Here is a 15874-nt window from a genome sequence, read left to right as displayed (position 1 = left end):
GCTGTGGACAAATGAGAAGCGTGGATCATAAAAATAGGTATAAAAGCCATTTTATTAAATTTTCTAATTTTCTAAAAGTTATTTTCTGTTTTAAGTATGACAATAATCTTTAAGAGCTTGTGTCTTATGCCATTTTATAGTTGATGAAACACTTCAATGCTCACTATTTCATTTGAGTGTTGGAATAGTTTGTTATGTGCCTGAGAGAGGTCGGTTATTCACATCAAATAAATGAAGCTATTTCTGGATGGTGAACCTGACTCTTCTGGCTTCCTATTAAGCCACCTAACCTTACAACATACTTCATGAATACACAAAAAGTCTTTATCTATGGCATAAGGAACTTTATATTAATTTAAAATAAGACTAATCAGAATGTAAAAGCAAAGTGAACTCTACAAATACAGTTGTTTTGTGAACCATATGTTTGTGTTCATGGAAACATGAATATGAAGCAGTAAGCCTGTTTGAATAGATTGTAACTAAGAAGGTTTTCTTGTCTGACTATTCCCCTTCAACCGCCTTGGAGACAGCATTAAAAACAACACTAAAACACCGGCAAAAATAGCCACTCTTAAATCCTGCTAGACTAAATCATAAAGTAAGCACAGGGCGATGGTTAGAAAAAATTGAGCTTTGACACAATTTTGACAGATATTATGTAAATCGAGTCTCTAATAAAGTCACCCTATTTTTTAGTTTTAATTTTTGCAGTGATGAAATCATGTAGTAAAGAAATGGAACTATAGCAATCTCCCCTATCCAACTGAATTTGATTTTTTTTTGTCTGATGCCATATTTCTTAAGCCATGCAAGACTAAAATTTTACTGCATGTCTATAAAGTGCTGCCTTGAATGTGGTTTGTGAAAGTGATTTTTTTTCACACACTTATTTTGTGAACCTCCATTCTGGATACATAGCTGAACCATTAAGAACAAGAAGAAAGAAGTTAAGGATAGGCCCTTCCTCAAACCAATGCAATAAGGGTTTATGAGTGTGCCTTAACCTCTCTGAGGATTGGATGGGAGTGGGGTGCAAGGGTGTGTGGAGGGAATGGGAGGAGGGGAGGGAGTGGAAATTTGGATTGGTATTTTGTAAAATTTTAATGAATTATAAAAAAGGTTTATGAGTATCAAGAATCTTCAGCTTCAGGGCTGGAGAGATGGCTCAGCTCTTAAGAACACTGGCTGATTTTCCAGAGGAGTTAGGTTCAATTTCCAGCACCCACATGGCAGCCCACAGCTGTCTGTAACTCAGTTCCAGGGTACCTGATACCCTTTTGCAGGCAAAACACCAATGCACTTAAATTAAAAGAGGAGGAGGAAGAAGGAGAGGGATGAGGAGAAGGAGGATGTGGAGAAGGAGGAGGAGAAGGAGAAGGATAAGGAAGAGAAAGCAGAGGAGGAGGAAGAGGAGGAGAAAGAGGAGGAGGAGGAGAGAGAGGAGGAGAAAGAGAAGTAGGAGAAGAAGGAGAAGGTGGTAGAGCTTCCATTTTAAAATGCATGGCTGTGAGAACTCAAATCAGAAAGTTTTCAACTTGAAAGTGCTTAGAAACCTCTTGGGAGTTTTGTTAAAAATGTAGATCCTCATAACCAATTTAGAATCAGTTCAGTTTCTTGTTTGTAACAAGTGGCTATGGTATTTCTGGTGCCCACCTGTGGACCACACTGATGTGAAAATCTTGCTCTGCTTCTGAAACTGCAGCCCAGATCATTAGCTTCAAAGTGACCTAACACTGGTAAAAATGCAGATCTTTAGTCAGACTAGGATGCAAGCCAAAGGAATCAGACATTCTGGAGGCAGGTCCTTCGTGCAAAGTTCTTATCTGCTCAAATCAGTAGTTTTCAACCTTCCTATTATGGAAACGACACTTTAATATATAGTTCCTTGTGTTATGGTGACCCACCACAGCCAATTATTTTCATTGCTACTCCATAACTGTAATTTCGCTAATATTATGAATCTGTGTTTTCTGGTGGTCTTAGGTCATTTGACTCCTTCCACACATACACACCTCAAAAAGAGGTCATGATCTGCAGATTGAGAACCATTGGCTCAAGTGCTCAAGTTTAAGAAACCTGGTCCTCATAGAAGTTTCCTACAGACTAAATATCTGGCAGCAGGTAGTTAGTTGGACAGGAGTGTGTCTTCATTCGTGTGCAGCACTTTACAGTTTAACAACGTTCCTTCTTTACCTATCGTGAGCTTCTTAACCCTGTACAATAACTAAAATAGACAGCTTCAGCATTTTCAAACTGAAATCGCAGCTCAAAATAATTCAGGGATTTGCTCAAAGTCATAGCCTACAAGGAGAGATCCAAATTTAGAACCTAGATCTTGTGAGTCTTGGGAACTCACAGGCAACACGTGCAGAGAACAGGGCCATCCACTGAAACCAACAAGCAATAGCTTAGAGGAATGGTATCTCTACGGCTCAGGTGATGGCACGGAGGGGACCAGCATATTCAGACAACTTCCTATCAGGTGCGTCACAGCTGTTTGTACTTGAAGCTAGCAGGGACCACAACAAAGTGCTCTAATCCTTTTTGGCCTGAGTTTGCTGTTATGCAGAATCAGCTTTGGGAAACACAAATGCTGAACCCTCACCAATTGACTCAGGCCATGAATCACCACAGTTGTGCATTTCATTTGAAGTCAAAATTACAGAAACCAGAAAAATCCCCTTCACTTTACCGTGTATGTGTGTTTATATATACTTATGTGCCCGACACTCATAGAAGCACAAAAATTCACAGTTTGCAATTGTCTCATGAGCTTTGCCTGTTCTGTTCCTTGGGCCATAAATGACAACAAACAGTGTAATTCACAGGTGCATAACCATTCTTTAGTAAAATGTATATAAAATGCTTCCCCTTCATAAACCAAATGAAATACAGCATGTTGAACTCCATTCTTTACAACATATTTTAATGACGGGTTTTATGGGCAATGGATGATCCTTAAAGTATTAGTGATAGCCAATAAATTTTGATTACCTTTAGTGACTTAGCTACAGAGAAAGGAAAGCTCATAATTGTCACAGACTCTACTGTAGGCCCACAAAGTTTGTTTTCAAATAGAGAATTATAAGTACTAAAAAAATCACGTATTGTGCCAGGAGTTTGTTTTAGTGTTGACACTTTCTTAGTGAATGTAGGCGTTCCAGATGCCTTATGGAAGAGGAGTCATGTTTTTGCTTCAGTTTGAGCAAGACTTATTACATCTTATTGTCAAATAATCCCATCCTTTTTTGGTATTTCTTTTCCTCCTCTTAGCACAAAAATAAACAGGGAAATTAACATCTAAAATTTAAGAAAACAATAACCAAGGACCATTCATGTTGCCATTTAGTTTCCTTCAAAATCTCATATACTTATTAGATATGTTTTCACTTAAATGGGGAAAATATTATCATCAAAAAATAGTGTAATATCCCTCAAACAACAAAGAGGAATGGAATTATAATTACCAGTTCAATATCTAAATTTTAGATTAATTACAATCAATTGTTGGGTAGACCCTATATTTTACTATATACATGATTATATTTTATCTTCATATGTGTTTGCATGTGAATATGAACAAAGAAATTTCATGAGCAGCTGCACAAAAATAAGAACATTTTCTGCAACCTCTGTAGTTGTTGGAGATCTAGCACCCTATCAATATCTTTCCAGACATATGCTGTTAATACTGATAAGATTTTGACTGATATCATTAAAATTTCACAATTTGAAAGCTTTTGTGGAGTTCAACCTATTTCCAGTTGTCTGTGATTTATCTAGAGATGTACATGTGTTTCAATTCATCAAGGTTAAACAGTAGATGTCTGTACTCAGGGTAAAAGGTGAGAAAGACAAGAACTAGAAAATCTTCTAACAACTGATGAAACCCCTTATTTAAACTGGTAGCAATGAAAGAGTTGGGTTTTGTTAACTACCAAACAAATAATAAACAAAAAAAAAAAAACACTTGAGTCTGCATCGTGAGTAAAATTCCTAAGATACTTGTATGTCACATGCTTTCCTAAGGCACACAGTCTAAAAGCCCTTCAGATCCACTCTGTCTAGATGGGAACTCCAGGCACTGCACTGTTGCTGCCCTACAGATCTATGGACCACACTTGGGGTGCTTGACTTTGGAATGGAAGTGATGTTGTGTTTCTCATCAGGTACTCGTAAAAGTTTTAGTGAAGATCTGAATTCTCCTCCAAGAAACAACTAGGTTAAGCGTGCATGTGTCCGGCTATTATATCCTTCAAGTTTAGTCATAATTCTACTGTTTTCATTGTTTTCAAAGAGAAATTACAGACGAGGACTGCAAGCTTACTACTTCCCAACCACCATGCACAGTTGTACCAAAAGTTATATTGTACAAAAATAATAGTCAGTTCTTAGATTCCTACAGAAACTCTTATTTTATGTAAACAAGAAGGTGAATGTTTTGGAGACATACCAGCTAAGCTCTAATGATGGACCATCAGAACTACAAGCCTCCTTTGTCTCCTAGTGCCATTTCAGATTATTCCGGGCCACACACTCACTAAGAGAGGATGTTTCTCTTCTTGCCATTTCACTTTGTCAGTGCCAAACATCTACTGTGACTGCCAATGAACCCAGTTCTCTTTCCTCTCCTCCCCTGGAAGCTCACACTCCCAGCAAAATGTCACAAAGAGAGTAGAAGCGTGCCTTTCCCAGGCTAGACTTGCAAACAGAAAGTTACAGCCTATTCTTCACCAGGACACTGACCCACAAAGCAGACAGGATTCAGTTAAAGAGATTGAGAAGAAGGTCAGCTAAGAAAACAAAGGTAACTCTCTCCATAGTGACTTCTGATAGAGCTCCACCAACCTCAAAAATAATGCCTTGTCTGAATCAAAGAACATTAAAAAAAAAAAAAGAGGGCATGTTAGGTGAGGTCTGAAGAAGCAAAGGAGTCCCATAAATGCCCTATTTGCATGCAATTGGTCTGTTTTCCCTTTCCCTGGGAATAACCTGTGCTGTATTTGTTGCCTTTTCTCACAGCCTCCATTTTCACACTGTAATATCTGATAAACTGTGCTAATTAAAAGACAAAACTCCATTTCTTTTGAGTCATTATCATGCAAAAGCACATACACAGCACATACGGTTATTTAGGTAAAGAGAGTGCATCTCCTACGTGTAGACTTCTATGCTTACATTGCACGAAAGTGCCAGAAACCATTTATTCTTCTGTTTAACACATACATGTGTCTCTGACTCTTAGATACATATACCTTAGAATGCAGGTATTGACTTGTAAGGATATCACAAACTTTTTAATCATTTAAATCAAAAGTTTAGATACATTTAGAGTAACCACAGTTCTCACCTTCAGTCCTGTAATCTGGGGAAAAAATCACTTCTAAAATAAGCATAAACACAACAGTTTTACTGCCAGTAAAGGGTTAATGATGTTAGGGACTACGATTGCCAGCAGCTGAGACGGCATGCTTGTGTGTTTGCAAAAATATTTTCTGCATTATGTCCAAATCCCTTAGCAAACAGATAAATTACTCCATAAATCGTCTTACTCTGTGTGGATAAATCACACGTACAGGTTTACAAATCATGAGAGCTACGAGGGGAAGTCTCTGGCTGGGGAGGGGGATTTGGGATTCATAATCACCCACAGCTCAGAACGTGAAGACAGAAAGACCCACATACGATCGTGTGCTTACATTTTACCATCTGGAACAACATATGTACACACACCACACATATAACACACACCACACCACACCACACCACACCACACCACACACCCTTTCATCTCTAACAAGGCTAGAGATCCCAGAGCAGGACATTCTGTGACAGCCAACCAAATTTATTTCTGGGAAAAGAACAGAAAACTTTGCTGCTGTCGGCAGCTCTGCCAGGGAACTGCTCCCTGATGCCCCGGGCTTTATGCACTATCAGCCCCTTTCACACAGATTAGAGGTTGATTTCCTATGGCATACTGTTTTTTATGGCCACAACCAGCAATATCACCTAGAGAGACAGACCAACACTGGCTCATTAGATTTGGAGGAAATGAGTTTTTAAAAGATCTCCAAGGAAAATAATTTCTTCTTTCCTCCCTCCCTTTCTATTATTATCTGCCAGAGAGTCAAGTAAAGCTGGGGAGGGGGAAGGTAGAAGAGAAATATAGGAAAGATGCTGTGGGCTTTAAGGTAATAGGGTAATGACGAGGTAACATCCAAGTCTCTCTACCTTAGAAGGGTCAAACTCTCAAGGACTTGGGATGCTTTTTTCATATTCCCATCCCAAATTATGTTGCAGAGCTTGGCAGCCCTACATAGGAATAAGACTTTGAAGTTAATAGTTAATTTGTGGTATCTATGTAATGCCAGGTTAATGCCTTCTTCACCTCTGTGTTGAAGTTTTCTATTCTTAAGGGCCTGCGGTTAAGCTAGATCCCCCTTTTCCCCTTCTCTTCATTCTTGTGTTGATTTCTATCCACATTTCCAAAAAGCCTCAGTAATCATCCAAAGTTGTAAGATTGATTTATTGCCTACAATGTCAATTCAAAGATCTTTACAGAAAGTCTTCTATCAGAACTACTGCTAGCGTGGACTGAGAGCCTTGCTGAGCAACACCACACACACACACACACACACACACACACACACACGAACAAGGAGAATGCAGCCTTGTGTACCACTCTTTGAGAGCCATAACTCAACTACTCTTGTTCCTGAATTGAGGAACCTCAACAAAACTCCAAGAGCAAAGCGCAAGCAATTACCACAGCATGAATACAGCCCATTGCCACTAATGCCAGAGATGAAGTTCAGCTTTCTTGACTAGAGATAACGACATTCAAAGAAGTGAAAAACATTCCTTCTTGACAGGAATCAGATTCCCTTGAATTTTGTTCCCAGCTAAGTCTTCAAGTCAATACAAGAGACACACACAGATCATACACACAAACATACATCCCACAACCCTGCAACCCTAGGGCACTTGGAGTTCAAGATCTCTCTCTCTCTCTCTCTCTCTCTCTCTCTCTCTCTCTCTCTCTCTCTCTCTCTCTCTCTCTCTCTCTCTCTCTCTCTCTCTCTCTCACACACACACACACACACACTGACACAGACGCAGCAGAAAAGTTGCCCGCAAATCCTACCTGAGGATGGCTGTGTCCCCCTGCCTCACGGTGATGTTGTCCGTGCCTCGGTTAAAATCCACGCTGCGAACGGGCAGTCCTGTGGGAAGAAGGCAGAGCAGTCTCAGTAGGACCAGCGGCAACTGTTTCCGATCGGGCTGAACTCTCCCGACCATGGTGGCCTCGGCGAGTTGGTCCGCGGTGGACTCCCGTGTGCGCGCTGCTGGCCACGGAGAGGGGCTCTAGCGCCCGGGGCTAGCAGCCACTGCCAAGGCAGCTCGGGCGGGTCCAGCGCGCACTCCCCTCCACTTTGCCTCGCTCTTTCCCTCGCTTAGTCTCTTTCCCCTCAGAGACTTAACAAAGCCCTCATCAAATCCAAGCAGGGTGGGTTGGGGAGAAAGTGGAAGAACAAATTTTCCGAAGGAAGAGTGCAAATATAAAACGCTTAATGATGAGGAGGCGACTGTCAACGGCAGGGGCGCTTCCTTGGACTCTCTGTGGCTGGCTGCTTCTCTGCCAGCGTCTGGGCTGAGCTCCTTCACTCTGTAACCCACTTTCCCAGGCAGCAGGAGAGCTTGCCAGAGAGAGTAAAGAAACAGCCTCTCGCAGCAGCAGCAGCAGCAGCAACCCAGGAGCTCTCTCCCCCTCCTCCCTTTCCTGTTTCTCCCTCCAGTCCCTGGCGTGTTCTCTCTCCACTCAGCACCTCCCCCCTACCCTGCTGGTTTTCAACAGCCCCGCCGCGTCATCCCCCCCCCCTCCTCCCTTCCCTCAGCGTGGCCCCTCGCTTTGCACAACTGCCCCCTTCAACAGCAGCCAGTCTCAATGAAAGCCTGATGCGCCTTTGGGTTGTCAGGACAACAGCTCCATCTGAGGCCTGGCTGATTTCCTTAAGAAGAGGGGATGGGGCACAGAGGTACTGTTCAAGACAGGGGATAAGGAGGTGGACTCAAGCTAGAAAAGGGCAAGAGAAAGAGTGTAGGGAAGAAGGGGGGAAAGCGTGGCAGAAGAGAGATACAAACCTTGACAAATGGAGCTACGTGTACATGGGTAGGATACATGTTGCGGAAGGGACCAGCAAGATGAGAAATAGAGAAGAATCTCCCAGACTGAAAATCAAAGTTAATTTTACTCTCCTGGCAAATGGCTTTCCATATTTCCATAGTATTCACCCTTTCTCCTCTCCTGAAGAATTTAAAAGGTTTATTTTCTCTCCCCCACTTCATCCCCCTCCCCCTCTTGGAGCCCCCTTATGAAAGATGGACTGGAGACAATGCTGGTATTGAGTGGTCTAGGGTGTGAATGCTTGGCTTGTCTTTCCTAAGTGCCAGCCTCAGCAGCTGATCCTTGATCCCCAAATCAACCTCACTCTCCAGGAAAGCCACAGGCAGACACTTGAGTGATGGGTTGTGGGACTGTCGCTCAAATGGTACATTACAGTTAATGCACCAGTTTCTAAAGCCACTCACTTTTCAAAATGTTCTTAGACAAGGAAGTAGATCAGAAAGTTTGTCATTTACAAGGGATCCAAGTCTACAGACAGCACTCCGGAGACAGCAGACACTAAACAGGTGCAAACTCTCATCATTTGTTAATTCCTGCAAAATGATCCTACCAAGTGGTGAGGTCCCAAACACCTTTGTCACTCGGGTGGGGGTTTCTAATACTGGACATCTCCCCATCTCCCTCAGCCCTGATATGGACATGAAAGAAGAGATTAGGTGAGACAAAGATTTTTTGAATTCTCTCTCTCTCTCTCTCTCTCTCTCTCTCTCTCTCTCTCTCTCTCTCTCTCTCTCTTCTCTTCTCTTCTCTTCTCTCTTTCTCTCTCTTCCTTCCCTCCCTCTCTTCATGCAATCCAATCCAAGCATTCACAGAGTTCAAAAATATATACTACAGAACAAATTGTAGCCAGTTTCCTACTGCTGACATTACAAGACTCACATCTCCAATCAAGAGGCAGCAAATACTTGCAGGTTCTTGTTCAAGAAGGCCAGACAACTATCAAAGGATGTAAAAGGAGGAGAAAATATTTAGTCTTTTTCTGGATTTGAACAAACAAACCACCCTTGGACCCCTAGAATTCTCTTGGTTTCCTTTTGGTTTCTTGGCGCCAGTAAAGCCTTTGAATTTCAGCTGTTTCCTCTATGATTGTAAGGAAACGAATCACGGGGAACTGTAAGGCCCCAACAAAAGGTGAGTTCTGAGTCATCCCTGTGATTCTTCCACATCTGTTAGAGGAGACCTCAGATGGGAAGGTTCCATTTGCTCGGTCCCCATTCTGGACCATTTCCATTTTTTGGTCATAAATACCTTATGCATACACAAATTCTCCTTCTCTCTCTCTCTCTCTCTCTCTCTCTCTCTCTCTCTCTCTCTCTCTCTCTCTCTCTCACACACACACACACACACACACACACACACACACACACACTCCTCTTATTTTCATGATGTTTTAGTCAGGGTTTCTATTGCTGTGATAAAACACGACCAAGAGCACCTTGGGAGGGAACTCTGCACTTCACCTCACAGTCCGTCATCAAAGGGAGCCAGAGAAGAAACTCAATGCGGGAACCTGGAGGTGGGCACTGGAGTTTCTTATGGCTTGTTCAGTCTGATTTTTATACAACCTCTGTACACCTGCCTAGGGGCAGTCCTGCCCACAGTGGCCTGGGACCTCCTAAACCAGTCAACCACTAATACAGAAAACGCCCCCCCCCCCCACACACACACACAGATTTGCCTACAGGACCCTTTTTTGGAGGCATTTTCTCAGTTTAGAATCCCTCTTTCCAGATATGTCTGAGGTTCTGTGAAGCTGACAAAACTAACCAGGGCACATTGTTGGCTACAGACATTTGCAATAAAAAAAAAATAATAAAAGGAAAAAGCTTTGGAATCCTTATCAAATCCCAGCAGTGAACAAGCCCTAAGGTAGTACTCAGAGTGCTGGTATTTGTCTTGGCCCCCAGAATATTCAAAGGATTTTTTTTTCGGCTGCAGCGTTTTATCAGTTTAAAGGTAGATGAATTCTTACAGATTATGTGAGAAAATATAGACCTTTTGTCTTTGAAGAAAATACTTTAAGGTATTGGAATCTCAAATGTCCCAAATTGAAGGTTTATAAAGTTAATTACTTTTATTTGCAATGTGAGTTCATTTCACATAAATCAAGATGTCCTCTGTCAATGGTGATAGGCAGTCTTTAGCTAGCCTAAGAAGCCAAGAATATGCCACCACCTCTGGTTTGTGATTTAGCTGGTCAAAGTTTGAGCTTTTTTTACTGGTGAAGAAATCATTAGATAAAGAGGTTAGTTGACTCATAAGTTCTATAATTCTCACTATGAATGGAAAATATAAGTTTAGCATGCTAGAGGAGATGGTACCAACATTACAGAAGATCATCCTGTCTTCTCACGTATTACTACCAGACTAGACCATCCCTGCCAAGAATCTTTATACTCTTAGAAATGAAGGATTTGCTTATACAATGACTTAGATGTAGTATATGTTCTCTTTTTGTAAGCTGTTGCTCAGAAGAAAAAAGAAAAAGGAAAAAAAGATACAGTAGACTAAGACTTAACAGATTCCCTTAGTTTCATTGACCATGATCCATAAGTGGTATGGCCCAATGGGGACTCAGTGTATTTCTAGATGTGCTGGGGAGAAATACACTGATCAAGAGTAAATGCAATGCCTCTACAGTGGACAGGATTTTTGTTTGAAGAAGGAAATAGGTGTTTGCAGGCCAAGAGAAGAATGATACAATGGTAGTCCACTGTTTATGAAAGATACTACCACATAACTGTTAATACCAACAGTTTAAAGTGACTAGATGGAGGTAACCTCCTAGAAAGTGTTTAGATTAAGCAGAATGTCTGACATTCAATTCAAAAACAATTCACACCAGTAGGAGAAGGAGTGTAGAATTCATAGTTAATCACTCGCACAACCACACTAAGGAAAAGATATATTACACTAGTCAAAATCATAATCTGAATCACAATAGAAATAGTTTACCTAATTAAGAAGACACTATTACAACTACATATTTGCCTAGAAAGTATTTTTAGAAGCCTTTAAGAGTTTTTCGTTTTTAAATCTTCGTTAAGCTTAGTTTGGTTCTTAGTTTGATGTAAGTTAATCAACTTGCTATGTGCATATAAGGTAAACTACAATCTTTAAAGAAAGATCACAGTTTAGAAGATCTCTAATGTACAATGTTCAGAAATTCAGCCTCAGTCAACTAAAATTTCAGCTATGATGCTAATTACATAAATCAATAATGCAATGGAATTTACATTCAGACAGAACATCAGTAACTTCTTTTTTCCAATACTTGGCCCCGAAGGAGAGTTCTATGATGGTCAATACTAGAATGGAGAGATGGCCAACTTTCCTAGTTCACCTATAGGGTGAACATCAGCATTAACAGAGAAATGTATCCATTGACTTCCCCTGGTAGAGCGTAGTCTCTCAAGCCATCCCTTCTTCACTTCCTCACTGAGTCCTGGTTTGGTCTCTTTTATAATCTCCTACTTTCTGATACATCAATAGAATGGAAAATTGGATAATATGTCTCATGCTCACATTCATTCCCCTCAAACTACCTTGCTATTAACTCCTCTGCTATTTTCTTTCCTTAGAAATGTCGAGGGAGAAACACATAGATGACTTTCGGAAACATATACAGGCTATTTTTCCAGAATCAATGTGTACATGTTTGTGAGCAGCTTGGCAAAAATGAACATACTTGGGTTATTTGTGAGGTGAGTTTGGCTGTTAGCCATGGGAAACAGCCATCATCACCCAAGTAGGATGATCCTAACTACTACTTTAAAATAACATACTGCCTTGCTAAAAGAGGCTTTAGAAGATTCTGGCTCTCTCCAGGGACAAATGCTGCAAGAAAAACAACTAGCTCACATATGAATACCCGAAGAAGCATGAAGGGTTATTCCTGTTTAGCTTTGTAAGGTAATAGGCTCACATGAAATCCAAATGCAGCCTAAAATGTACAACTACTTATTTGGCTACATTGCTTGCATTTTATGCCAAACCTGTCTATAACATTAATAATAAACCATTCTACATTTCTACAGTTGTAAGGTCTTAATCATAATAATACCCCATCTGTACTCTACTTTCATAAGTAGAGTATGCATTTCCATATGAACTAGAACTCAGAGATGTTAAAACCTCTCCTCGGGATCCCTGCTACCACATTCTCCAATGATTTCATTATAAGTTAGCAATGTTCAGGTACCATAGTTATGCTTATGAATATGACATTATCTTGTGACTTGTCCTTGGGATCTGGTTCCTTTATTCATATGTGCCTCCTTTTCACAGACAGGCAAACAAACAAACAAAAATCATTAGCCTCAAGTCAGTGAAATAATATCCAACTCCTTCTCCTAGCCCTCCAGTGATGTGAAACCCCTAACTGAAATTGTGCACCACAAAAGCCAGTCTAACTTTTGCTTTCAGTGTGTGCCATGGTTCATTGTTATCAAATCTGTCTTCTGATTCTAATAACGTAGATTGTGCTCACTTGTTCTATTTTTGTAGGCACCAGTGCTTGGATGTGTCCCAGTTTTCACAAGGGCTTAGAAATTGCTCAACTGTTGTTTGCATCTCCACATTTCACTTCTGCCCTTGGTTACTCATAAGCATACCTGCACTTGCAGTTACTGGCACACTGGCATCAAAGAGTTGTGCACACTGGCCTTGGGCCCACACTTCCCCCTAAGATTTTAAGATCTGCCACAATGGCCGCTGTGTACAACGGGGTCATAATGTTCAAGTAATGTTGTATTTGTATTGCTTTCGTTCTATCAAGAGAACTCTCACATAACGGAAAGAACACGAGGCATCAGGGAAGATGAGAAGGAACATCACCTTCAGAGTAGCAAGACATTAGTAAGATAGAACAGGATTCAGTTAATTCTACCCTCAATCTGAGGCTGTTATAGTAAACTGGGCTCTTCCTCTCAGAAAATAGGTCAATGAACGAGGAAGGGCAGAAGCAAGATAGCAGTTTTGTATTCCAAAATGAAGTATAAACTTACGATTGTTTCATTCACACTCAATATGTGTTCATTTTTATGGTAGAGAATTAGAGAAACCAAGACTCTTATCTAATAGAATTTGCATCCTACATGCCAAAATTGGCATTAAAAGTAAATAGATTTATGTTATTTTGCAAAGTAAAAACTGTAGAAAAAATATGGGTGGTAGATTGTAAATGAGCTACAAATATTGTGAGGGAAACATGCATTAAAAAACTAGCTTAAAGTTAATAAACCCTAAAACATGAGGAAGTAGATGTGATAATATCAACAAGATCACCCCAGGTTTAAAATATTGGCATATTAAAGGCACTAAAATAGGAATGTGTGTACTATGCACCTTCAGATAAAAGGTAACAATAAACCTAAAGAACAGTTTGTATGCCTGTTACAGTGTGGAGTGGAAAAGAAACAGATGAAATTGGAAATTAAGGAGGTATCATAATGAAGTGATTCCGAAATCAGCGAGTTAGAATTTATTCTGGTAATGTAAAATTTGCAACAAGGGACTTAAATAATTTGATTGACATTTTCCAAAGAGTGTTAAGATTACCATACGGACAATGCATTGTCTAAAAACTACAATGGAAATGAAGAATGAAATAGAAGGATGTCTTAGTTACTCAGTACAAACTAGCTAAGCCTATGGGGTGGCAGGGAGATAAAGAGAAGACGAAATTGATTAGACGGGCTCAGAATGTGAGGTCCCTGCCCAAGAGTGTATTCTGCCCTTAAGTCATCTCTTTTTCCCTCAGGTGAGCCTTACTCCCCACTATATCAGTTTAACTCTAGAACACATCTGTGAAAAGTTACCACTTGTCATGGAAAGAGCTGACAGAAAGCCAAGTAGACTGCTCTCAGTACTAACCATACAGAAAAATAAAATAAAAGTGTTCCAGCTGTTGCTTGCCAGGTGTAAATACTGCATAGCCTTAATTATGGTTCCTATATCTTGATAGACTGTCTGTAATAAAAAGATTTTGTTAAAGAATAATAAATGTATAACATGATTGACAGATGCCATGCAATGGCTAAACTTTACTAAATTTTTTGGCATATCTATATTTATTTTTCAGGAGATAGTTAACATGTTAAATTTAGACGGAATGCCTAGATAAATATCTTGAGGCTATAAGTCATGTAAATAACACTAATATGTTTTCTATAGAGCTTACTGACAATATTGAGCTGCAGGGAAAATCTAGTGCTGGGTCATTATATTATCCAGAGTCCCAGAAGACTTCCTGCTTCAAACAATCTTTCTTCCCTCCCTGGCTTCTCATTCACTTCCCTGGCCCTCTCTGCTTTTAGTAATGAATGTAGGAACATTGCTTAGATGAGAGAAAAGGAACTCACAAGACTCATCAGTCAGTGACTATATGTGAGAACATTCATAAATATTATTAATAAATATGTGAAACCAGCATGTAGCAGTTACTATGCGAGGTCTAAGACTTCACTGAGCCACAAAACTGACTATTTTTCCTAGTGTGGTTCTCACAGAGAAATTGCATTAAAAGTCCATCCTTGAGAGAGACAAATGTGATATATGGCTTTCGAGCAGGCCTTCCAAACATGCTCTCTACCACAGAGAAGTTCCAAAACTAACCAGTATATATGTACAATTCTCTCCTTGATTCTGAACAGGACCTATGCATAATGAAACACAGGCTTCATCTTAAGGAACCCAAGAACTCACAATCAACACAGTACATCCAGGTAAGCACTTGTGTAGCGGAGAATGAGGGGCCAGTGAGCAGAGACTGAATTATGAAAAAGCAGAATCAAAGTGTAATAACTTAAAGGAAATAAACCAGGAGATTTCTTGGAGATAATGGCATTTTAATGTATGCAAGAGGAGAGGAGAACGCAGCTATGCCCTTTGCAAAGACTAGCCATGTGAACCAACCTGCAATGAAGAATAGAAATCCAAGATCAGACTGAAGTTTAGGGGTCTGGATAATGAAAAGTTCTAAATACATTGAAGAATGACTTTCATTTCATCTCGTAGTTACAAACTACTTTAAATTCTAGAAGACTCAGGAGACATACCAGCACTCATAGTGGTGGAAAATACAATGAAAAAACTAGTCATAAGCCTAGTGAAAAGTTGTTGAAGTCGGAATTAGGAAGATAAACATTATCAATTGTGTGCATATTTTGGTTTCTAAATAATTCTAAGGAAAGCAGGACTTTGGTGAGACATTCATTAACTGAGAATAAAAGTTGTAGGAAAGGGTATAGAGGGGGAGATTGGAAAAAGTTAAAATGGAAAATAACTGTTTTAAGGCGAGGGTCATTGAAGTGCTTGACAGGCATGTTAATGAGTTTGACCTTCATTCCGTATGCAGTAGGGAATCGTTAAAAACTTGGAGCAAGAGAATGACATAATCAGATCTGTGTTTTATGAAGATAACTAACTGGCCTTGGAGTGGGAGATATACTGGGACAAGTTAAAGTCAGGAAGGCCCTGCTATGAAGGCTCTGAAAGAGCAAAAGCAAGAAATGACAAAAGCAGCCTCCAGCACAATGACAATGGGGGAAAGAAAAAGAAGCAGGAGCCTTCACAAGAATGTCACCTAAAAACTGATGGGTATTGTCACCTAATAGGGTAAGAGAGTCGAAGAAATAGAAAGGGCAAAGGGTTTCTCTGTCTTCTGTCTCAGTTCTGCTTACAGTT

At 40.2% G+C, this 15874-nt stretch overlaps 1 protein-coding gene across 2 annotated transcripts in view; it reads right to left on the bottom strand.

Moving 5' to 3' along the window:
• The window catches only part of LOC119825416 (limbic system associated membrane protein), a 619673-nt gene extending 612371 nt beyond the window's left edge, over positions 1-7302 (bottom strand). For both annotated transcript variants that reach the window (XM_038346259.1, XM_038346260.1), the window contains exon 1: positions 7148-7302. In XM_038346259.1, the coding sequence (XP_038202187.1) occupies positions 7148-7302 (155 nt within the window). The remainder of the gene's footprint in view (positions 1-7147) is intronic.
• Between the last annotated feature and the right edge of the window lie 8572 nt (positions 7303-15874).

Source organism: Arvicola amphibius, chromosome 10 (assembly GCF_903992535.2).
Source record: "Arvicola amphibius chromosome 10, mArvAmp1.2, whole genome shotgun sequence".
NCBI lineage: Eukaryota > Metazoa > Chordata > Mammalia > Rodentia > Cricetidae > Arvicola > Arvicola amphibius.
Note: the sequence above shows the minus strand (reverse complement) of the source record. Positions and strands in the feature narration are given on the sequence as shown.